This window comes from Sinocyclocheilus grahami, unplaced genomic scaffold (assembly GCF_001515645.1).
Source record: "Sinocyclocheilus grahami isolate Dianchi unplaced genomic scaffold, SAMN03320097.WGS_v1.1 scaffold1227.1, whole genome shotgun sequence".
NCBI lineage: Eukaryota > Metazoa > Chordata > Actinopteri > Cypriniformes > Cyprinidae > Sinocyclocheilus > Sinocyclocheilus grahami.
Genome location: NW_015506406.1, coordinates 320,320 through 344,984, shown reverse-complemented (window position 1 = coordinate 344,984; position 24,665 = coordinate 320,320). Strand labels below are relative to the sequence as shown.

General features: G+C 38.1%; 1 protein-coding gene across 1 annotated transcript in view; it reads left to right on the top strand.

The window, feature by feature from the left end:
• The window catches only part of LOC107568246 (transmembrane protein 104-like), a 47,072-nt gene extending 23,138 nt beyond the window's left edge, over window positions 1-23,934 (top strand). The window contains exons 10-11 of the mRNA XM_016254179.1: window positions 11,571-11,664; window positions 23,145-23,934. Of these exons, the coding sequence (XP_016109665.1) occupies window positions 11,571-11,664; window positions 23,145-23,908 (858 nt within the window). The 3' untranslated portion in view covers window positions 23,909-23,934. The remainder of the gene's footprint in view (window positions 1-11,570; window positions 11,665-23,144) is intronic.
• The last annotated feature ends 731 nt before the right edge of the window (window positions 23,935-24,665 follow it).

Sequence of the window (24,665 nt, the reverse complement as noted above, 5' to 3'; positions counted from 1 at the left end):
GAAGGATATGCGTGTTCATTCAAAGAAAGGTTTTATTATGAATTAATTCAAGTGAATTCAATTAAATGAGTGTGTTTCTCTGCCCACATTCCTTTGGGCAATAAAACCAGTGATATCAGTGAATCTTTTAAGTGTGACAAATATGCAAAAAAAATTAAAAAACAGGAAGGGGGCAAAAACCTTTTCACACCACTGTATATATATATATATTTTTTCAGGTTCAAGTTTGTCATACCTTTTACAAATTTAGTGCAGACTGAAACAGATGTCCTCCTTTTTCTTTGGCAAATTTAGGTAATATAATAATTATTTGGCAATATATTTATTTGTAGTTTATGTGCATGTCTTTTCATCAAACTTTTTCTTCAGTCCAAATCAAGCAAACCGATGTTTTAATGTTTGTTTGTTTTAAATAATCAAATTTTTTCACAAACATATGTGGGTGGAAACATGGAAGCCCGGTTCCGCTAGGGTTGGGTACCGAAACCCGGTGCCAATATGGTACCCATGTAACCGGTATGTACTAGAACCGAATTAGACCGCAGACTTCGGTGCCTCATTTCGGTGCCACTTAAATGCCTGAGCGATCGATTGAAATATTTGTCCTGGTTCTCCAAAATGGACGTTAGCGTGGCTATAGCGATTAGCTCCATAAACTGTACACAAATTCGTGATCGCCTCAGAGTCAGTCCACTTTAAATTTCATATGAAAACGGCGGCAGACTTCGTCTCCTCCCTGTCTTTCAGCACACTCTTCAATCCGCAGACCACGGCGGCGTAGCGCGAGCGGATTCAAACAGAAACAGAGGACACAACGCACAAGGTGTGTGTTTATCGATAGTTTATAATATCTGTATCTGTGCAGTTCTTTGTCATAAATACAGTTTACGAAAGGTCACAAGGGAGCAATCGGTTTTCCATCTACTGTAAAGTTTCGCTGCGTTCACCGCTCATCATACCACAGCTGTTTCCTCCAGCGAAAATCTAGCCCTTAACACATATGAATGCGTACTTTATAAAACGATCATGCTGCTATTTTCATTTGAAAATTTCATGTTTAATATAAAACATATTACAGTGCATGTGGCATACCATAGTCATTCACAGAACTGATTAAAGACAGTGACAGACACTCAGTCAATTCACTCATTTTAACTAAATATCAGCGTGATTGACAGAGATATACTAGAAACATTGTGTGGTTTTGTATTAAATATTTTGTATTAAATAATGACCCAGATCATGAAAAACATTTAGAGTAAGGGAAGCACAACTCGGGGAAATGAGAGCATCCGAGGAGCATGTGAATGCTATGTATATTTATTTTTAATGTTCTTTAATGTATCTCTTTTTGTAAAGTATCGGTTCAGGCACCGTTTAGGCACCGGTACCGTTTTAAAAGTATCGATTTGTCACCGGTAACGTAAAAAACCCAATCGATACCCAACCCTAGTTTCCGCCACTAAATAAAAAATAAAACGGGGTAATTACGACACTTTATCTCACAATTCTAACTTTTTTTCCCCCTCAGAATTACGAGTTCATATCTCGCAATTTTGACTTTATAACACGCAATTGCGAGAAAGTGTTCAGGGGGTATTCAGACCCCCTTAAATTTTTCACTCTTTGTTATATTGCAGCCATTTGCTAAAATCATTTAAGTTAATTTTTTTTCCTCATTACACACACGCGCACAGTATCGCACAGACGTGAGTACACCCCTCACATTTTTGTAAATATTTTTATATCTTTTCATGTGACAACACTGAGGAAATGACACTTTGCTACAATGTAAAGTAGTGAGTGCACAGCTTGTATAACAGTGTAAATTTGCTGTCCCCTCAAAATAACTCTCAGAGAGTTCTTTGCCATGAGGTGCCATGTTGAACTTCCAGTGACCAGTATGAGAGAGTGAGAGAGATAACACCAAATTTAACACAACTGCACCCCATTCACACCTGATGATAACACTAATGAGTCGCATGACACCGGGGAGAGAAAATGGCCAATTGGGCCCAATTTGGACATTTTCCCTTAGGGGTTTACTCACTTTTGTGGCCAGTGGTTTAGACATTAATGGCTGTGTGTTGAGTTATTTTGAGGGGACAGCAAATTTACACTGTTATACAAGCTGTACACTCACTACTTTACATTGTAGCAAAGTGCCATTTCTTCAGTGTTGTCACATGAAAAGATATAATAAAATATTTACAAAAATGTGAGGGGTGTACTCACTTCTGTGAGATACTGTATATATATTTTGCAATATAAATTTGCAATTCTGACTTTATAACTTGCAGTTGCGAGTTTATATCTCACAATTCTGACCTTTTATAATTTGCAGTTGTTTGTTATAAAGTCAGAATTGCAAGATATGAACTCGCAATTCTGAGAAAAAAAGTCAGAATTGTGAGATAAAAAGTCGCAATTACATTGTTTTATTTTTTTATTCAGTGGCGGTAATGGCCTTCCATAGAAACATAATTGTCTTTGTCAAAATTTGCTGTATGGCTTTAAAAGAGTATAAGAAACTAAATGTCAGTTTCATTGAAATAAATGTTTTAGGGTTAAGACTAGGGATGTAAATTTTCGATCATTTCCATGATCGATCGTCGTTTAAGTTAACGATCAATAATCGTTAACCTTAATGCTGCAAAATGCGTCTATGCTGCCCGGCATGACAGGATGTGCAAATGTTACTCAAAAAACCCCCGCTTTCTCACCCGATTTAAAGGGGATTTAGTCTGAATAAAATGCTAGTAGCAGGATCGTAAAATGAATAGATGTGATTATGATCATTTGATAAAATGAAGAGAGCTCGTTTGAGATCATTTTACTTTGACTGTTTCCTATCCCGTCACGGAGACCGCTGAACGCGCCTCTTTAAATGGTTTTGTGGTGCTCGTTGTTGTATTTTAAAACACAATTGCAATGTTTTCAACAGACATTATGGCATTAAAAATAAAATGATCCCAAACGTAACTGTGGCGCGTGTGGCTGTGCTGCGCAGTCAGTGAACTGCTTCCATCGGCGCTGCTGCAGCAAAACACACGGTTGCTCACTTCAAACATTATTATGTGAGTATTATGACCAGTACTTAATTTGATCCTGCTGGATCCTGTTCCGGAAAATGTCAGATTTTAAATTTTTGCATTCCGGTAGGCCTATTTGTTTTGAAAAAATCCAGCATTTACAGTGCATTAGATTGTGACCGTGCATGCTTGCGTGCATACAAGACGGAGCGAGCGCGGGTTTGGCAAGATGTATTTGGAGCATATTGTATCATGTCTCATTCGGCACAAATCCAAATGTTTCCATATTCGTAATTGTATTTGAATATTTGACTATTTATAATGTAAACTAGGCTTGTACTTCACACGTATTCGCATATAGACGGAAAAGATCATCCTCTTCACATGAGCAAAAAAGTCCTTGGCATAACAGCAGAGTGGACCGGTATACTACGGTCTATTTAAACTGACCAGTGTAAACTTTTATATGTTTGGTTGACTATTTTATTTTGATAATGAACAGACTGCGATGTAAGGTTGAATTGCTAGAATATGTGGGGTGTGTGCGCGTGAGGTGCCGGCGTGATCGAACAGCCGAAACACAAAAAAACTTGTTTATGGATTTTTTTTTTATGAAAACAAATTGTTATATTTATTTTGTTTTCGCATCTAAGGGAAATGAAAGATTTCATGGCCATGAATTAAGAATTTGTTCGATTTATTAATTTGTTCCCTCATTTTAGTTAAATCATGGGTTAAGGAACAAAATTAATGAAACATGGACAGTGGCCACAAATTAATAAGTCGTAGAAACGAATTAACAAGTTGTAGGAATGAATAGCCTATCTGTCCTGTGTCCTGCAAAGCGCAGAGCCCGATATGAAAGAATTATCTGGGGAAATGACCTAGTTACTACATTTCTATTGCTTTCCATGTTGAAGAACTTTGTGTTGTTTCTATTTTAATGTACTTTTTAAAGTTTAAATCACATTAAAAGCTTAATTTGTAATTATGAGTGAATGGTGATGCATTTATATACCGTCACCATCACTCACAGCCGCTCGCACGTGTTTTGCGCATGAGCCGCACGCAGCCCAAAATTAAATGGCTTAATCGACTGTCAATGGCTTTAATCGATTGCTTCTCTTATCAACAATTCATCGATTAATCGTTGACATCTCTAGTTAAAACAAATAATGTGGCTTTCATAACTCCGTGTGTGACCTTTTTTCACAAACTTTTAGTTATGGAACAATTTGAAGTATGACTATACATTTTTATTACACTTAATCGATTACATTTCCTTTCCTTTTTCTTGTCTTTACCCTTTATTTTATTATTTCCTTTTCTTCTCTTTTGATGTTCTTCTCTCTTCATTTTCTCTTTTTTTTTCTTCCCTTCTTTGTCCTTTTTTAGTGTTTCACTTTTCTTTTTTCCTTTCCTTTCCTTTCCCTTTGCCTTTCTGGTTTCTTTTCCTTTTTTTATTTCTTTAATGTGGTAAAGCTTATTTGTTGCGTGTCTGGGTTTCTAACCAACAGGTTGCATATTAAAAACCTGCATCTGCAAAACTTCAGCTCTCCGTTGTGCCCTTGGTCAAGGCACGTGGCCCCCGCTTCCTCAAGGGGGACTTAACATGGTGAAGTGGCGTGAAAAGTCATGTCAGCCAAACTCTTGAAAAAACTCCATTTAGCTTCCGTTGAACTGGACAAAACGGAAAGCTCTATGGTTACAAGAGAACAAGAGAAGTGCTTTTGTGAACTTGAGAAAGTATTACAAAGTCATGAGAATTAGACCTGCTCCTCTGTGGCTCCCGCTGTTTTAGAAAGGTTTCGGCTTTGATTCACACCACAGTTACCAGAGTAATCATGCTGTAAATGACTCTAAATGGATGAATGGTTTCTTTTTAAAAAATATACAGACATTATTTTTTTTATAGAAGGCCTTTGGGAGAGAGCTGTTGACCCATGAATGGTGGAGTAATGCAACTGTCCAGCCTTAATGAACACCGCCTGACTCACGACAAGCTCTTCCATAGTGATTTATAGGCTCTGTGACCGTTAGAAATACAGATTGTGTGATATGAATGAGAGTGAGGTGAGTTACACATATTCCAACGGACTTATTGATCATATTTACAAGATTTTTCCTTGAACTTGGTTCTTGATTTGGGAAGCTAATTGGTATTTATTAGTCTTAGTTTTGAGCTTTTCAACAATTAAACTTGTTTGTTTGTGCTCCTGCTAAAATGTTAAAATATTAAGCTTCATGTCTTTGTTAGTAAGCAAAAAGAGAAAGAAGTTGCCCAACTAATGTGTTTTATTGAATTTTATTGGTTTTGTCAGTGAAGAAAATATATTTTTGGAAAATGTTGTCATGGATAGAGACCAATAATCAAAATATTTCAAGGACAAAAAACAGTCTGTGGCCTTTTGGCCTTTCCTACTGTCAGATTCAAGCAGACAAAACCAATGAACACTCCAAAGAGTCAGATATACAGCATTGATTTTATGACACTTCCTGTCTTAATATGGAATTCTACTGGGACAAACAAATATTCATGCTTTCTGTGATTGTAAAGAGCAATATGCAGAAAGATCTCTCTTGACAGCTTTCAGCTTTTCTGGAGCTCTGGGCATATTTGCTTGGATCATCCAAAATGATTGGGGAAAGGCTGAATGAGCCAGAACTTGAACCATCGTCCCCTTATGGGATTTGAGGATCTTACGTTGAGCGTGATTTACCGCTGCACCATGGTTCTGATGCCTGAAAGTTTCCGATTTGTGCTACTTTTGTGTAAGTTCGTGTATGCTATCAGTTTCAGATCATGCCATGAGTGACTTTGGAATGATCATTTAGGCTTGTTTCATTGCGCATCATTGAGTTTTTATCAGTTATTTTTGTTGTGTATCATTAAGTTGTATATACAATGTATGCCAATATACTAACTCCAAACCAAAATAAAGCCTTAACTGCATTTCTTGTTGAAGGATGGGTCAAGCTGCAATTGCACTAAAGTTTTTAGATTGCTTTCTTTATAATGCATTTGTTGCGCATCCATTTGTTCATTAATTGAGCTCTTAATTGTGATGGCTTATTGCAGCTCATTTTGGAGGTTAATGATGCCGCCTGACAGATACAATGAGCTGAAAAAAGCTGAATTACGGAGCAATTATTGGCTCACAGTTTTTACACTGGCTTCGTAGCTGGGTTATTCTGCCCGATGTTTGTTTTATTAGCCTGTTTTACACTGATGGCTTTAAATCTGAGATCAACTACAAGACTCTTAAGTTAGAGGTCTGTGGGAAGTTCAGGTAATGTAGCATATAAGGAGTGTTGTAGTTTAATGTTCTCCTCTACAATCTTCAATGCATATATTATTGTAATTATAAAGTTTGTTTTAGATGTATCTATTTTGAGTGTGAATTAAGTATTATTCTCTAGTCTGTCTGTTCTGTTAGCTGATGTTGCAGCAGTGCATCTGCTTTCCATTTGTTGATTTTGTCTAGAATGTCTAACAAAGATTAGCAGTGGAGACAAATGCCACTGGGATCTTGACACTGTGGGGATTGGAAATATAATCCCTGTTTTGCATGTTGCTATATCAGATGAGTTATAATCCTACATTCTGTGCCGCCACATGAGCCTTCCCAGAGTCTGTAGCCACAAATGCCCACTAGAGCCATCCACACTTGGTACATCTGAAGTTAGGGGAGTAATCAGGAAGAAAACCATCCTAGCTTTGCTCACTACTCACTTTAAATAGAAGTTGACAGGTGTTATATATTGGCCAGTTTCTTGAGTCACACCTTGTTCAATACATGTAAGGGTGAGGTTTGTACACTCTAAAAAATGCTGGGTTGTTTCAACCCAACTTTGGGTCAAATATGGACGAACCCAATCGTTGGGTTAAATTTTTACATTAAATTTTTAACCCAAAAAGTTGGGTTAGTCCATATTTGACCCACTTCTTTAGTTCGCAAGTTTTACAAAAATAGTTTTTCCAAACAGGAAACTCCAGTCATAATGCTAATATCACACATGCTCAGATATTTGTTATCCTGAATTTGACGTCTTGTGCTGTGACAGTGTCAGCATCCTCTGGTGCCAAATAACGGTCATCGGCTGTTGGTTTCATTTCACTCATATTGATGTGATAAGTCAAGTCCTGCTTTTCCGTCAAGGTTTGCCTTTGCATTTTCTCATTTAATTTTTTTTTGGCTTATATAATTTCAGTCGAGTGTTGAGTTTAGATGAGCTCAGTATTGCTGAATTTGTTATCTGATATTGCTTTAGGAACATTACAGTCACCCAAAAGAAGATACCCAAATCGGTCAGAATGCTCCAGTGACCACAATTATTGGCCTTGAAAAGGAGGACAAAATTAGCATGGAAATTGACTCTGTGTTTACCCAGCAACAAGATGTTTATTGCGAAAGATAAAATATATTAAGAACAGCATTAAATGTGCGTATTGCCTTTGAAGGACGATATAAAAAAAATATTAGAAATTCTGCAAGGCAGATTGTACAAAATGTACAGTATATAGTTTTTCCCACAGTGCACTGGCAAGTAATATCAGCCCTATTTCTTTAGACTCTTGATTTTAATACTTTTTGAAATAATTACTACTGTATTTTACATATGGTTGAATGATCTGGGTTTTAGCTTAAATTATTTTTAAATAAATATTACATTTATTGTTGTTGTTGTTGTTATTATATTTTACTTATTTAATTGTTAATATTATTTTGCAATGTTTAATGTTTTATTTTTATGTAACATCTACCAATAAGGCCATTATGCCATTTTATTAATATATCTTTTTTTATTGCATTGCTGATTTTGCTTGGTCAGAAGGGGTTAGTCTTATTTTCTCAACCCTGTTGCCATGATTTTGTTTTTAAATCAAGCCATTGATTAAAATGTGCTTTGGTTTCAGGCTAAAGATTTAGCAAAAATTTAACCCCAAGCATAAACAATAGTAATAGAGATGCTTGCCTTAGCAAACAGCGCTAACACTACTGTGGCTTGAGTTTCATGCTTGGCTATTTTACACTAATAGAGTGTTAATGAGCTCTGTGTTCTGATAACAAGTACAGTATGTCACAGTGCCTCTCTGTCTCTCTTTTTGTCGTCATGTCTGAGTCACCAAGCACCCCGCGGCTCTTTCTCTTTCTCCTTCCCCTGGTGCCCTCTCTGCCTGGCCCTGTCCCTCCATTTCTCCCCTCACTCCTATCCATTGCCAAACTTCCTTCCTGTTGTCCTTTCCTGGCATGCGTTGTGCACCAGCGTGCCAATGTTGCACCATTTTCACTATCAGCACCAGCAACACTCGTGGAATGGGACGGGGAATGGAAATCCGTTACTATCGCTCTGCCCTCCTGGCATGTGTGGACGAGCTTCTGTCAAGTTTCCAACCTTTCTGCCAGCGCCCCTTTTCAAATCGGAAACTGCGGCATATGTTATAAGTCAGGCTTCAGATGAGGAGCTACAGCAGGCCGGCCATCAGAGCTGAGATTGGTTAGCTTAGACATTGCCTCCCATAAAAAACTGAGCTGTTTTACAGGGTTTATGTTTTCAGTTTCATTTTGGGTTGACATGAGATTGCATCTGGTATTTTATGGCCTTTCTGGGATGTAGGAGTTCTGCTCAGGAATAGATGGTTAGGGCTCATGGTTGTGGTTGTTTCCGACCGTCGTGGAACGGGGTGGTTGGTTGTATATTTTTGTGTGGTGGGAGTGGTGGGAGTGAAGCACTCATGCTGACAATGCATTTTGGGAATTCATCAAGGTGATGAGATGGAGATGCTTATTTTTTTTTATTATTCACTTTAATGGTTGCTCTGAGGTGCCTTTTATATCCCTCATGTAAATAATGACTTAGTTATGGCAACTTTTCATTAACTATTCAACTATTCATTAAACGTTAACGGCATCTATGTATCTATCTATCTATCTACACGTGCACACACACACATACAGTGGGTACGGAAAGTATTCAGACCCCCTTAAATTTTTCACTCTTTGTTATATTGCAGCCATTTGCTAAAATCATTCAAGTTAATAACTTTCTCTGTCAACTTTCAGGAATTGTGTGAAAATCAGATGATCTCTTGGGTTATATATTTATGCAGAAATATTAGAAAATTCTAACGGGGTCACAAACTTTCAAGCAGCACTGTGTGTGTGTGTGTGTGTATATATATATGCAATTGTATTACGTAAATTACATTAATTACAAATAAATACTCACAAGGATGCACATATGTGGTGTGTGGGTGCGCATGTGCAACCAAACTAAAAAATGCAGGGGGTAAATAAGTTCAGACCTCTCAATTTGCGTACAGACATGGTTGACAGCTGTTAATGCACAATCACTGTTTTAGATTGACAAACCATAATACTGTATAAGATTTCCATTCGAACTGAAAGCATAAATCTAGGCTATGCGCTGCCTGTTTCAGAGCAAGTTGAAATGGGGAAAAAAAAAGCACCCATTTATCCCACTCTTCAGTATCTCTATCATACGAGTCCAAACCTTTTCCTGGTAACTATTTAACTTCTGCCATATTGTTTCATGTCCCATTACGACCCTTTATGGGAACAGCAAATTAATTTAGAGCCTTCTGCTCTTTTGTCTTGTCCCTACAGGGTTTTAGCTTTTGTCAGCCTCTCTGTCAGCTCAGACATTCAGGCATCATGATGGACTCTTATCTCACTCTCATCCTATCTGACTATACACAAACCAAGACACTCCTCACCTCTCAAGATAAAGTATGAATGGTGTCATGATGATTTACAATTCACTCTTTAATGAGAGACAACCATCAATAGTGTGGAGTGTGTTAAGTAGAACAGACTGCGGTGTGTTGAGCGCTGTTTTTAGCCATTAATCTGCCCATTCAACAGGACATCAAAATGTAATCGGTTTATTCAAAGGGGTCATATGATGCTATTTTAAAGATCGTTATTTTGTGTATTTGGTGTAACAGAATATGTTGACATGCTTTAATGTTCAAAAAACACATTCATTTTCAAATACTGTACATTATTGTAGGTCCTCTATGACCCGCCTCTCTCAAACACGTTGTTTTCAACAAAGCCCCCTCCTTTGACGAGCACACTCTGCTCTGATTGGCCAGCTGACCCAGTACATTGTGATTGGCCGAACACCACAAGCACGCGTCGGAAATGTAACGTCCCTTACCATAATCGCGAGCTTCAGCATTCAAAGTAAATATCAAGACCGTTAATAATGTCGTTAGTTTTACCATCAGTTCAAGCCCGAAAGGGCAATAGAGTCGTGTGACAGACACAGTGATGATGCAGTACACAAGCCGCGGTTAAGACAGCTGACGTGCTATGATTTCTGACAGGCAGTTCACTCTCCTGTGATGTGACCCTGTTCCCCTCTCACACACACACACACACACACACAACGCATTACACTGCGCTGCGCAAAACTCCGCATTTGAACAGTCAATAGCAAATACTTAAACCATAACACAGTTGGGCGGCATTATGCTAATATTTCCACATAGTGACGTAGACATGTGGGGGCGTGTTAGAACGAGCAGTTTTAGGTAGGCGTGGCTGACTCTTAACTTTTATAAAGAATATCTCTTTGGATTTGAGACTTTAGTTTTTGCAACTTTACAGATCTTCTTTATGCACCAAGAACTTGCAACACTCCAAAGAGAAAGGAAAACTTGAAATCGCATCCTATGACCCCTTTAAATTCACATTCCTGGTCTAATTGCAAATGAAAAGGGAGAGATTTTTATTCAACTGTTTTGAAAAGCATATCTGTACGCTGGTGGCTTGAAAACCAAATCACCATATGTAAAATAGTGAGTCATAGCTTCTGTAATGTACCAGAAGAGGCCAGCTGAATCCGATTAGAGATTACTTAAGAAAATATTACCATTGTAATATTTGTAACAATAGAATGCAGTTTCACAGGTGGAAGACATTAGCCTTGTTAGAACAATTGAATGTATTTAGGACAGGTGCCTCCATGCCAAACAGAATGGGAAAATCTTTAAAAACATAAAAGGTGTGATCTAACAGTGAGTAGTTGTGTGAGACATTCAGAGTAAATGCTTTGCTTTCATGCTCATGCACACCAGGACTGGGAGGTCCAGTACTCCTTTCAGCTGTCTGTGGAGATGCTAAATTCTGTAATATGCATATCAAAGAGTCTGGCATCAACACTTAACCCAGTGCAGTTCATTAGAAGTGAGTCACGAGTCTATGTGCCTGCACACACAGGCACATAAATGTGTGTGCCATAAGAGTCATGAGCAGGCATACTCAGAATCTGCATCCGCAAAGCCATAGAATTGGAACATCCATCATTCATGAAGTTCTACACGTCAATGCCCCATGTATACACTTCAGTTATGGCTGAAATAGGCGCCAAGTTTGGTAGTTATTTAGGTCAAAATACCACAGAATGTTTACGGAGATCTATCTTAGTATCCTACTTGGAGCACACTGCTGTTACTCAAACTGTTTTATGCTTTCATTGACTTGTTTCTGTATTGTTACTTCATTTCAGGTTACCTTCACACTGTTGTTGGGGCCCTTCACCTTTTTCAATGCGCAGAAGACCAAATACCTCCAGATCCTTACCTCTCTAATGAGATGGATTGGTGAGTTATTTTCTATTTTATTCTTTTATTCGATTTTTTCTTAATGTATTTGTTTTAGATTTTGATATGTGGGTGATATATATATATATATATATATATCCTAAAAAAATCTGCTGTAGTATTCAAGATTTACCTTAGGTACAAAATAAATTACATAACACTGGTTTGTAAATTTTTCTGCAAGTAATTTGGTTTTCTGAAAGCTTCAAAAATATTTGTACAGGATAAGTGCATAAATTTATTATTATTTTTTTAAATTTTCCCATTAGCATTTTTTTGTTTACTTACTGTATGCCTCTTAAAGGTACGCCATCATGGTTAGTACATTGTTCGGCTCCTCTGCAGTGTAGCCTTCGGTCTCCTTCATACTTCAGCCTGACAGGCCGTCTCAGGCGTGATTGGGCAGTCACTTACCAGACGACAGGCCCAAAATAAAACCGCCCATCCTCAGCCACCGCTCAAATCACAGCCTCACTGAATCGTGGCTTCTGCTCCCATGTGCACGCAGTGGTGAATGAACGTGTACGACGGACAAAGAACATGTATTCTTGCACGCACATTCGCAGTGCTCATAGACCTTTAAAGAAACAACCATACGCCCTTTTGCTCACCATTCTCTGCTCTTCGTCTCATTGATTCAAAATTAGATGTGAATGAGAGTCATTGGCCTGGTGGATACATTTCCTAACAGCTCCAGGGGCAATAAGAAGGCAAAAAATGGATGCAAAAGTTCTAGCTGTGTAGGTTTCACTAATGCTAAACGTTTGAAAGTTGTGCTGTGCAGCATTGTGCAGCAATTACTCAATGTATGCATCAAGAAATGTATAGACCGAGTACAGAAATCTGCTGATTAGCATATGCACCCATATTTCTTCCATCTGTGTTTTAATGTACTGCCGTTTAAGGGCACTATAATCTGAGGGGTGAAGTAACACATCCTGCTTGCTTCAGCAACATATACTGCTGAATGCAGGTGAAGTTCACAGCAGTGCTGTTATTTCTCAGACTGTTTAGCCAGAATGTCCTCTTGCTCTATTAGCCATGTGACTCAATATGGGGTCATTTGCATTATGTATGTATTATGTATGATTCCACTTGATCGTGAAAGACATCACTGGTCTAGCTGGCCACTGTTTGCTTTGTATTGCAGTTTTTTTTTTTTCCTTTTTGCGGAACTACATCACGGGTGCCCTGCAGCAAAGAGGCCAACTTTTTGTATGTGTGCTGCCCTTATCTTTCTCTGTTGCTGTTTTTCCTTCTATTCTGAATCTCTAGAGAGCTGAAGTAATTATTTGATAATGCATTCTTTTCATTTTTAGTCTACAGTATTATTTAGAGCCGTTCAGATCTAGAACTAGAATATCTGCAAGTCCTTAAAGTATTCAAATGTGTTGAATTCACTTTTCAAACTTTAGGGATGTGTAAAAAAAATATTTTTTTAATCGGTGTAAAAATATTAAATATCTTGCATAGTATTAACTCATTTTGCAACTTTATAATCAAAATTGTTACTTTTAAAGCCTCACTATTAATGTTGTTATATTATTAATATGAATTAGTATTCAAATATTAATATCAATATTCATGTTTTTTCATCTATGTTGCAAAATTGGTCTTAATTCAAGTATCAAATTCTGTTAAACAAACTTTTCTTACATTTTTAAACATTTAAAATAATCAGTGGATTTTTACATGGTTATTCATATATTCTGCAGTGGTACTTAGTTTGCTAATTGTTTTCGAGCTGTACTTATGAATCATTCTGCCAGGCAGGGCCAAATTTGATTCACAGACAAAACCAACCAAAAATAAAACAAATTCAGATCTTGTCTAAGTTTTAGATTGGATTGGATTTTTAATGTGATCCAGCAAGAGTCAAGGTTTTTATTTCTTTTTGTATAGCTATCATTTAACATTTGGACATTTTAATACGTGATCTATGAACAATCTCAGTTTTTAATTAGTATGAAAAAACAGCCTCATCTATGTTAATGGAACTTATAAATTAAAATGACTACTTTACCATAGACTTACCATAGATTGAGGCACTGGTATTTGGAGGAAAAACAGGTAGCCAGATCTAATATAAAGCATGTGATTAGTCTGTGATATATTTCCACAGAGACATTATTATGACCAACATTTGCATTGAATATAAAGTGCACGGATATTTTTTGCATGATGATGCTAAACCGTATATTTGACTTGGCACTGGCAACTCATTTCCTACATATCAGTGCTAGTTTCATGACTCTCGTATTACTCCACGGCTTCTTTTTAGCGCACATAATACAGTAATTTGATCTCAAATCAATATTTCATGTCCATTTAATTTTTTTGGTAAGTGGTGTAGTAATAACAAGGAGAATATACTCAAGCAGTCATCCTAAAATAAACCCCTTCCGAGTGACACTTTCAGACCCTTGCCATCCTTTTAGGGTTTATTTAGACCGGCTGACTCAACTTTCATCCATTATGTAGTGTGTTTACAAATCAAGTAACCATACAGTGCTGTTATTTCACACCAAAGCCCAAGTGGTCAAAGTTCCCTCAACATACTTCCACAGTTTTCCTCTTTATTGATTAATAATGGCTTATCTATACATTAGTTCAGCCGTTCTTCTGTTTTTGAATTTGAACCAGACATGAACTTCTCATGCTGGTTTCCCAATAGGTTGACCAGTCACCGGTCATCTCTTTTCCTCTTTCTTTTCGCCCTTTCCAGTCTTGTGCTTTTTCCCATGATCCTCTCTGCTCTCAGTCATTACTCACAGCAGACAGCAGGACAAGCAGGCACGTCCCTTGCGTCCCTCCATTCACCCATAATGCACAGAAGGAGAGACCGTGCCTGCTCCTGTGTCAAACGAGATGTGGTAAGTAGGGTTTGGTTCAGTTGGCGTCAGGGGAGCCACTTTGTGCTTTAGCCTCGATGCCATCTACTGCCAGCACCGTCACTCTGCTCAGCCTTACGTACCAGAAAGCAGAGCTCAATTATTAGCTCAGCGACTATGGCAGCCTCATACTTGAGTTAATACTGCTTGTTGTGGGTTGTTTCTCATCTGTGCGCAGATATAAAACCTCAGCAGTCTCAGAAGCCATAGACTCTCAGTCGCCACTTGTATGAAATTCACGAAGCAGCTTGTTTACCAGGAACACAGATACGGCGTCTTGTATGCAAAGCTGTGCGTCTTCACATGCATTATTTAAAGGCAGTTTTATTGCAGGGGTAATTTAAATAGGAAGGATCACCTCCTCTCAGCACTGAAGTAGAGAACATTTATCAGCTTTTGACGTGGAGAGCGGAATGAGTCAATGAGGTTGCCGCTTTAATTCATATTTAGTGTGAACGTTGAGGAACGGACAAAGAGCGTGTGATTACTCCCTGGAGATTAATGACTCCATGTTGCATTGCTGTGGTGGGCTACCAAACGCTCCTCAGAGACTGTATTACTGGTAATGGTGCTAGAACAAGGTGCTCAGGACTCAAAAAATCTGTTGTTCAGGTTGAAGACATCATTTGCACCATTTTATATGTTCCTACAGCTCAAACAGTAGAATGCTAACAAGGTCATGGGTCTGTAAATGTAAGGAAATGTGGATGTACAAACCCGATTCCAAAAAAGTTGGGACATTGTACAAATTGTGATTAAAAACAAAATGCAATTTTCGAATATTGAAGTTTCGAATTTCAATATTTTATTCAGAATACAACATAGATGACATATCAAATGTTTAAACTGAGAAAATGTATCATTTTAAGTGAAAAATAAGTAGATTTTAAATTTCATGGCATCAAGTGATTCGCAATCGATGCAAGGTGCAAAGAATCAAGTGTAGATGTGCAGCCTTCATGAGTAATCATGAGCACACATAAATATGCAGAGGCATATTGATTGAATTGATTGAATTAGTTGCAGCTCTACTTCATACAGACAATTCAAACCGTGAACAGCAGCACCACTATAAGGATATAGCTCCAGTACTATTTAAATGTAAAGGGTTTTCCCCATATTAATAGGCATCCGTTGAGAACCAGACTTTATAGTGCTTTTATAGATCAGATATACTGTAAAGGGTGTTGGATCTGGAACAGCATCAGTGTGAGATATTGTGCAGCAGTGTAGTCTCAAGGTGTTCTGAAATATAGCGGTGCCTTAATGAATACCCCAGGCAATGGTTCAGCTCATAGAGCCTGAAAATTGCTCTGAAGGAAAATGTGTTGGTGCCTCTCATTTAGCAGGGCCTGCAATATGGACAAGCTACAAACTACCAAACCCTACTTTCCTTAACAGACCATAAAACCAGTCACACATTTGCTTGAAAATTTCAGAGGATCATCAGTTGGTCTGAAATGGATTGGGCTGTCCATAGTGTGGATGCTCTCTGCTTGTTTTTTTTGTTTTTTTTTAATAAACTGTTGTAAAATAGATGTCTTAAATTTTGCACTCTCTTAAGCCAGTGCTATGTATTGATGTCCACATTTGCTTCCTTAATGAGGTTCTGTTAAAACTTTCATTACTTTAACTATTAGGTGCAAAACAAAGTTTAATTAGGGAGATGTACCCTGTATATTCGCCCTCTGTCGCATGAGCATTTTCATTCAATAATTAACAGAACTATATCACAAAGACAGTCCAAAAATCAATGCATGGTCATTCCAAATAACTTTTTGTCAGTACATAATAGACTGTTAGAAGGGGCCCTGTGGTGTTGCATACTGTAGGTGTTAAAGATCTGGGCTTGACACTGAAAGGTTGTTGCTTTAAAGGGGTCATATGATGCGATTTCAAGTTTTCCTTTCTCTTTGGAGTGTTACAAGCTGTTCATGAATAGATAAGATCCCTAAAGTTGCAAAGATAAAGTTTCAAACCCATAGTGATATTCTTTATAAAAGTTATGACTGGTCCACGCCCTCCTTAAATGCCTCGTTTAAACACGCCCCCACATGTCTACGTCACTGTGTGGGAAGATTTGCATAACGCCGCCCAAATGTTTACGCAAAGAAAGAAGGCGTAACTTTATTGTTGCTGCCACCGCCATACTGTGAAGACGCTGTGTGTTTCGTTGCGAAAGCAAAAATACATAGTTTGGCCCTCCAAAAGAGGACACAACTAGAAATCAGTGGTTAAGTTGTATTTACAACACTGTTCCAGAACAGTTCAACCCAAATATTCAGATGTGTGCAGCGCATTTTATGGAGGACTGTTTCCTGATCCTGGGAGAGTAGAGCACCTGGGCACCTACAATACCGGTGTTCTGACAAATAATGCTGACTCACAGTCTGGAAGTACATTTTCATAGTTAAAGGATTTGCCACTGATGATTCAAACGCTTGTTGTTTGTCATTTCTCCGATCACAAATGCAGACATGGTTTTATGTTTACTCGGCGCGATGCAACGCAACGCGTAAAAAGACAGTATATGTAATTATAATCCGTAATTGTCCCCACTGGATGCAACAAATGCCTCGTTTGTAATGGGTTTTAATTAGGGCTGCATGATATTGGAAAAAACTCACATTGCAATATAATTTTTTTCTGCAATATATTGTGATATGGAAAAAAATCAGATGACTTCAATAGCTCTATTTGGGGGAAAAAAGAATCAATGACTGGGGTGATTTTGTAGGCGAGTAAATCAACATAGGAACAAGTTCATCTAAGTCTTACGGTATTCAGGTACAGAAATTGAATAATCAAATGTAAAATAATGCTGCATAGTTTTCACTATAAATTAAATCTAACAAATCTGTGTTAAAGCTACAAAAGTGATTTTTCTTTGTTTTATTTGATTAACATTCATGACAGAGAAAGCAACAGGAACATTAAACTGCTGTGAATCAATATACTGTTACACATTCATTTTCTTTCTCAATTGTTTCCCTTCGCCTAAGCCATAAGCAACTGCTTTTACAAGGATACTTGCAGAGCACAGTATTTCAGGCACAAATGGATGCAGAAGTGAACAGAATTCAGTGTTCACGTGCATCTGCGTTGCTCTAACCATGTCTACACTGGATGCAGCGTGGCACGACAAATCCCCCACAGTAAACTGATGCCTCGTTCTCTTTATGATGTACTGACACAAAGTTCAAATGATATGCAACGGTCGCTTTGTCGCGTCCAGTGTAAACAGACTTTGGGGCCGTTCGTTCACATGTCGCGCCTAAGAACGCATGGAAAAACGCCAGCCGCACCGCTTTCTCCTTCTTTCCAAAGCGCTCGGGAGCTTGCGCTTTGGTGGCATCTGCCGTTGCTAAGCGACCGTGACCTGCGCTCTCCACGACGACGCGGAAGTTTCAACAAAGGATAAATGGATTTCCAGCACTGAAAATCGTGTGCAGGAGCTCTGCTACTAAATGTATTTAAAATAGGTATCTCTGTACAGTTGTCGCGTCCGGTGTAGACACCGTGTCTGTGTGTGAGCAAAGAAAACAATCAGTATAAATATAACGATCAGTATACTAAACATCACACATCCTGCGATGTGACTTTCGTGGATGCGCACATCGTGATATCGATACTGAAACTATATAATGTGCTGTCCTAGTTTTAATGGTTTTTGTCTTGTCGCTCCGGGATACGGCATCACAATATGGTAAGGGGCGTAGCATTTCCGTCACACGCTTGAGGTATTCGGCCAATCACAACACACTGGATAGCTGGCTAATCAGAGCACACCTCACTTTTCAGAACGATGAGCTTTGTAAAAATCTACGCGTTTCAGAAAGGCAGGGCATAGAAGAGAAACAATAATGTACAGTATGTGGAAAATGTTTTTTTTTTTTACCTTAAACCGCGCATACACATTTCATTACACCAAATACACAAAATAATGTTATTTTTAGCAACATCATATGACCCCTTTAAACCAGAAGGATTATCGCCATATACCTTTGATCCATGACCTTAGATCACACAGATGATCGCGATCTGTTCTATTTGAATATATTTTAAAATGTCATTTATTCCTGTAATGGCAAAGCTGAATTTTCAGCATCATTACTCCAGTCTTCAGTGTCACATGATCCTTCAAAAATAATTTTAATATGCTGATTTGCTGCATAAGAAACAATTATTATTATCATCAATGCTGAAAACAGACGTGCTGCTCAATACTGTTGTGTAAACCATTATCCATTTTGTCTGTGGGAATGGAAAGTTCAAAAGAACAGCATTTATTTGAAATAGAAATCTTGCTGACCCCAAGCTTTTTAACAGTAGTGTATCTCTAATATAAATAAATATCTCCCTGAAGCCTGTTCGTTTGATAGGAATGTTCCAAGACAAGCAAGCAAGGTTGTTGATCCAGGAATGTGTCGTACTTGGCAAAATCACAATTACTGTAAGTTGCTTTGGATGGCTAAATAACAGAGTTTATGGATGATGATTGGTGATACTTTCACAGATGGGATGTTTTTGACGTCGTCCTAATGTGCTCACCACTCGACATTGTTCTCCATTCACACTTGATGGTCACAGCTGGTCATGTGACTCAACATCTCACGGGTGATTTGTTAATGAAGAGTGTCCTTCAAAACCCAACACGCCGTCCTTTGGGGAAACATGACAAGTTTGACTTTGCTGCATGAATTTATTTGGTTCGCTTTTTTATATCCTCCTTGTCCACCTGTGTGGTGTTTTCCGAACAGTCTCTGCTAGCACTGGTGTCAGTTACAAACATATCATGATGAGTAAGACTTGAAGACACAGATACCAGTGGCATTTTCCATGGCCGTCAGCATGTACACTGAGGGAATTTATAGCGTGTGATGAATCGCTGTGCCGTATGTGGCGGTATGCAATCACATCTCATCCCTAAACAAGGCCTCTGTGCTGAAGGTTAAGCGTCTATACAATGACTTGACTTGTGTCAGGAGTATTTGGATTAAGTGTGCCCTTGATTCTTTTTTCTTTTTTTCTCCTCTACCCTCCTATTCTTTCAGTGCAACTCTTTTGTACGCTGCTATTTTTATGAAAAGGAGTAATGCATCTTGAATCTGACTACATCCCATCCATGCATGTATCCTCTCCAGTTGGTTCTTCGGTTGCATTATCTGTCTCTGACGTTTCCCCCAGTGATTTGCAGTTCCATCATTATGTATGTCTATGTTTGTCCTCTAGTTGAGCTCTTGCCTGTCTGTTTTGCTATATTAAGCATAATGCACAATGAAGGTTACCTGTTAATGCAGTTCTTTGCCTTTGCCTCTGTGCTCTGTATTTTACCATCCTTAGCTGACATGTCTGTCGTGGAATAGAATTTCTACAGCATGACAGATGTGAATTTCTAGTGTTCTATTATATAATATATATTTTTCTTCAATCAATTATTTTTATTTTTTATATATACAGTCAGAAGTTTGAAGTCAGAAAGATTTGTATAATTTTTGTTTTTATTCTTTTAATTGGGTATTTTTATAAAATTATTAAACTGATCAAAAGTGACTAAAGAAATGTAAAGTGTCATTGTAGATTTGTTTTAAATAAATGCTGCTCTTTTGAACTCATTTAATTCATTAAAAATCCTGAAAAAAACATGTATCATGGTTTCCACAAAAATATAAAGCAGCAAATCAGCATATTAGTATGATTCCTGGAGCCTGGAGTAATGATGCTGAAAATTAAGTTATTATGTCTAGTTATTTATTATTATATTACATTATATTTCGTTTCCATAGGATTGCATAGGCTGTTTTGGTATGGTCACATGGCAAGTAGTTCTGCGTCATCTCTAGATTTAGTGTAAAATGAGACCTGGTTTAACTTTTTTTATTTTGCTTACTTGCAAGGCCTTACAATCATTTGTAGTGGTTATTTTGTTTTTTTTGTGTACTTGGAATGAGGTAATTTGTAGTTTTCCTGGCAGCATGAACACTCTCCTGAGACACGTACCCTTTTCCTTCAACGTTGTTTGTTCTTTGCAACTAGTGAATTATTTATTCCCCTTACATGCAACCTGCCCTTGATTAATAGACTGAGATTAGTGTGACATGGACTCTGCCCCTTGTTTGCTGCCAGAATGTTTTACTCCTGCTAGAAAGAATGAATCTTTTTAAGCACTGAATGAGCATGTGTGAGGACACCATTAATGCTAATTGAGACCTTTGGATCAGCAATGCTGTCGGAAGCACCTCCGATTAATTGCACGTCAGCTGGACTCTCGCATGCGTGGACGGAACCAATCCATTTCCCCTTTGAATCCAATGGCTAAGCATCTCAGATACACCTGTAGTCCCTGACCTGGCTGTGTGATGCATTAGAAAAGAGGATGAGGACTGGTTATCACTGTCGGTCCTCTTTAGCTATCCGGAAACTAGGGTAGAATGGTGTTTAATAGCTACCCGTTTTGTTGTGGATTAGAACTTTAACCAGTGTAACAGTATAACCACACAACCATGTAAATATTTTATTTGCTTTAATTTCATTTCTTTACCATGCTGTTAAATAACTGACTGAAATCTATATATAAAGATTTCCAGGTGCAGCACTAAGCTCTCTTCCTCTAGATGTTTTGAGAAAACAAATGGAGGAGATGGAGCTGTCATTTTGGGTTTTTACCACCCGTGTTCCTCTACCTGGTTGTCCATGCAGGGATCATCACCTAGAGGCATAATTAGTTCTTTTTAACCAGCTCGGCATTTTCCAGCAGCCCATTAGATCCTTAACAATCTCATCTTGTTCAGCATTGATTGCAACATTGATCAGATTACAAATGCAGAAAATCAAGCCTTTTAATTTTTTGTCTCTTTATCAATTCAATAGTATAGAAATAATGAAAAGCTTAAATAAAATAAATGGGTTAGAATTAGGAGACCTAATAATAAGGAGGCTTAATAATAAGGCTTTACTCTGAGTTTGACCTGTGGCTGTTTCTGTGTGCAGACCAATTAGTCAAACCTAACCCAGAGATCAGTGTTAATAATGTATGTCCATTGGCGCATATGTTGTGTACAAATGCAGTGTAGCATAAGAGACTTCTTTCAGAAACATTAAATAAATCTTATGGACCATGGTATTGTACCTTCTATTGGCAAAATCACGTCAATATTTATTATAAAACCGCTTTTTCCCTGCATACTCCTGTGCTCAGTTTTTAAGGTAGTTTTTGCAGGTAGGTTCTAGTACTAAAATTAAACTAAAGTTTCACTATTTTAAAATGACCCAAAGTCAACTTTTTACACCATGGATTTCTGGCTAAATGAACTGGTAAAGTTTTGGTTTGATCTTAGAAGCTGATTTGCCCGTGGTTTGTGAACATTGGATGCATCAGAGCTGTGCGTCATGCCACAGTGTTGACAGACTCGAGTTGTTGCATCAGTGGCTTCCAATGTAGACACGGTATATGAGCAGCAAGCTGTCAGTGTGGAAAGACCAGAACTGGGAATTTGTCCTCTGCTCAAGTCCATCAAGACAACTCATAAAGCACATAACATACACGACAGAGACCTTGGATTTCCCAGTTGTGTCCCAAATGATGGAAGAGAAACTTGATATCTGTTCGTACAGTTCATGCTGAAACGGATCTAGTCAAATCCAATTTAACTAGATTTCAAGTCACATCCTCATGAGACTTGGATTGATTTAGTTAAAATCAGATTTCATGCATTTTTTGCTATTCAGGCTAAAAAAATGGGTATATTCCTAAAAATCGGCTTTAGGCGGACAGTGTTAACAAATAATCATCTCTATTTGGCAAACTCAAACGCATGAGATGAATGTACAGTATTAAAGCAAGACACCGCAGGTGAATAGGGTAAAACGTTTATCTAATAGATATCACCATACTTCCCCAGTCGATTCCCAGTTCATTTTTTGTCTTTTTAAAATGTTGTTTAAATATGCACTAATTTGCATACATTTTACAGTAATTTTTACTTACAAGAGTGACAACTGCATTCTACATCCGAATTAATTGATGAAAAACTACGATAAAAGGTGCAAGAAATCTCAGGAAATGAGGTCTTGTCAATCATCGCAAGTTCAAGAGAGTTCTGTTCTAAAAAACACTTTTTTGATATCTCTCTCGATCACTCCATAAATCAGAAAATAGAGGCAACAGGCAGAAAAAAATACATTTCACTGTGTTTTTAGGAATTAAATGTTGTATCGAATCAAGCAAATGATACATGAACAAACCCATTTGTATAAACCTTCAGAATGTAGATGGGAATAAAACTGTTTGAGGTATGTAAGTGCTACTGAAATGGAGATTTCTGGCTTAGTGCTTAAAACAAACATTTAGAGAAAACAGCCTTTAAAGACGTGTAATTGAAATCTACAGATGCAAGTTTTTTTCCCCACTACTCTGAAAGAGCATGTTATGAAAACCAAATATACCAAAATCTCAAAAGTGCATGAAAAAGCAATGTTTTTGACTATAGTGTGTTGCCCTAAATACAACAAAATAGACTTGATCATCATATAATTGCAGTTTATGATGTTACATGATTTTATATAATTGAGTTCCTCTGTCTCTTTCAGCGTTCACCATGATGATCATCCTGGCTTTGATTCGTATTGGCAAGGGCCACAGTGAGGGCCACCCATCTGTGGCTCAGATCTCAGGTGTGCCCAACCTCTTCGGGGTCTGTGTCTACTCCTTCATGTGCCAGCACTCGCTGCCCTCGCTCGTGACGCCCATCTCCAACAAGCAGCGCATGAGCGCCCTGGTCATGGCCGACTACATCCTCATCCTGTGCTTCTACAGCCTGCTGTCCCTCACGGCCATATTCTGCTTCGATAGTTCTCTGCTGCGGGACATGTACACTTTAAATTTCACGGATAACTGCGATGTCTTGAGCATTCCAGTGTTGCGCTACTTCCTGGGCCTCTTTCCCGTTTTCACCATTAGCACCAACTTTCCCATAATAGCCGTCACGCTACGCAACAATTGGAAAACTCTCTTCCATCGGGACGGTGGCACATACCCTTGGGTGGTGGACCGTATCGTCTTCCCGCTCATTACCCTAGTGCCGCCCATTATCGTGGCCTTCTGTACTCACGATCTGGAGTCGCTTGTGGGTATCACTGGGGCGTATGCTGGAACGGGCATTCAGTATATCATCCCGGCCTTCCTAGTATATTTTAGTCGTCGTCATCTAGAGCCCGTGTTGGGAAGGGATGCTGTAAATAAGCACCGGTCGCCTTTCCATCACACGTTCTGGGTTTGGTTTGTGATATTGTGGGCAACGTTCTGTCTAATGTTTGTGACTGCCAATATTGTCCTTACCGATGCTAAGAACTGAGTATAAAAGCAGATTTGTTTTCTCAAGCTGTGTTTTTGTTTTAATTTTTCTGGGGTGTTTGTTAGGTTATGTTAAAAGAATGGCATTAGCTGAAGTTGAATTCAGTCTAATTTAATTCAGTGTCTAAAAGGGACAAGTAGTAGTTTCGGCATTACTTCAGTAGGACTAATGTGAGACTTTTCTTTCACAAATCTACAATCCTATTGTGAACATTCTGTTAGGCAGGATACAACAAAAGCATTTAAAATCCATATATGTGACCCATGCTGGCAAAATGAGCAACTTTTCAAAAATGAGTTCACATTCTCTATTTTAAAAAAAATCTTCAAAATTATGATTTGTTGGAATTGGACAAAAAATGAGCTACACCCGTTTGAAGTCGATAGCAAAGTCAATGTTGAGAAAAATCTAGTTAAAGTTTTCTGAAGGTTCCAAAACAAAATCACCTTGCAACCATAGATTGAAAATCTCTGGTAATATCACCAAATTTGGCACAAACCAATCTATAGGAAAAATATATGTCCAGCTTTTGTCCATGATACCACAATGCACTGCGTGGGGTGTTTTGACCAATCACAGAAGACGTTGTTGCGACTAGAGGTGTGAATCTTCACTTGCCTCACGATTCGTTTAGATAAAAATGATTCTCGATGCATCCTTCCCTCAAATTCTTATATTAATAATAATAACTATATGAATCATATTAGTTATTTTTATTTTATCTTTGCTATTATAAATAAAAACAAAGATGCAAATA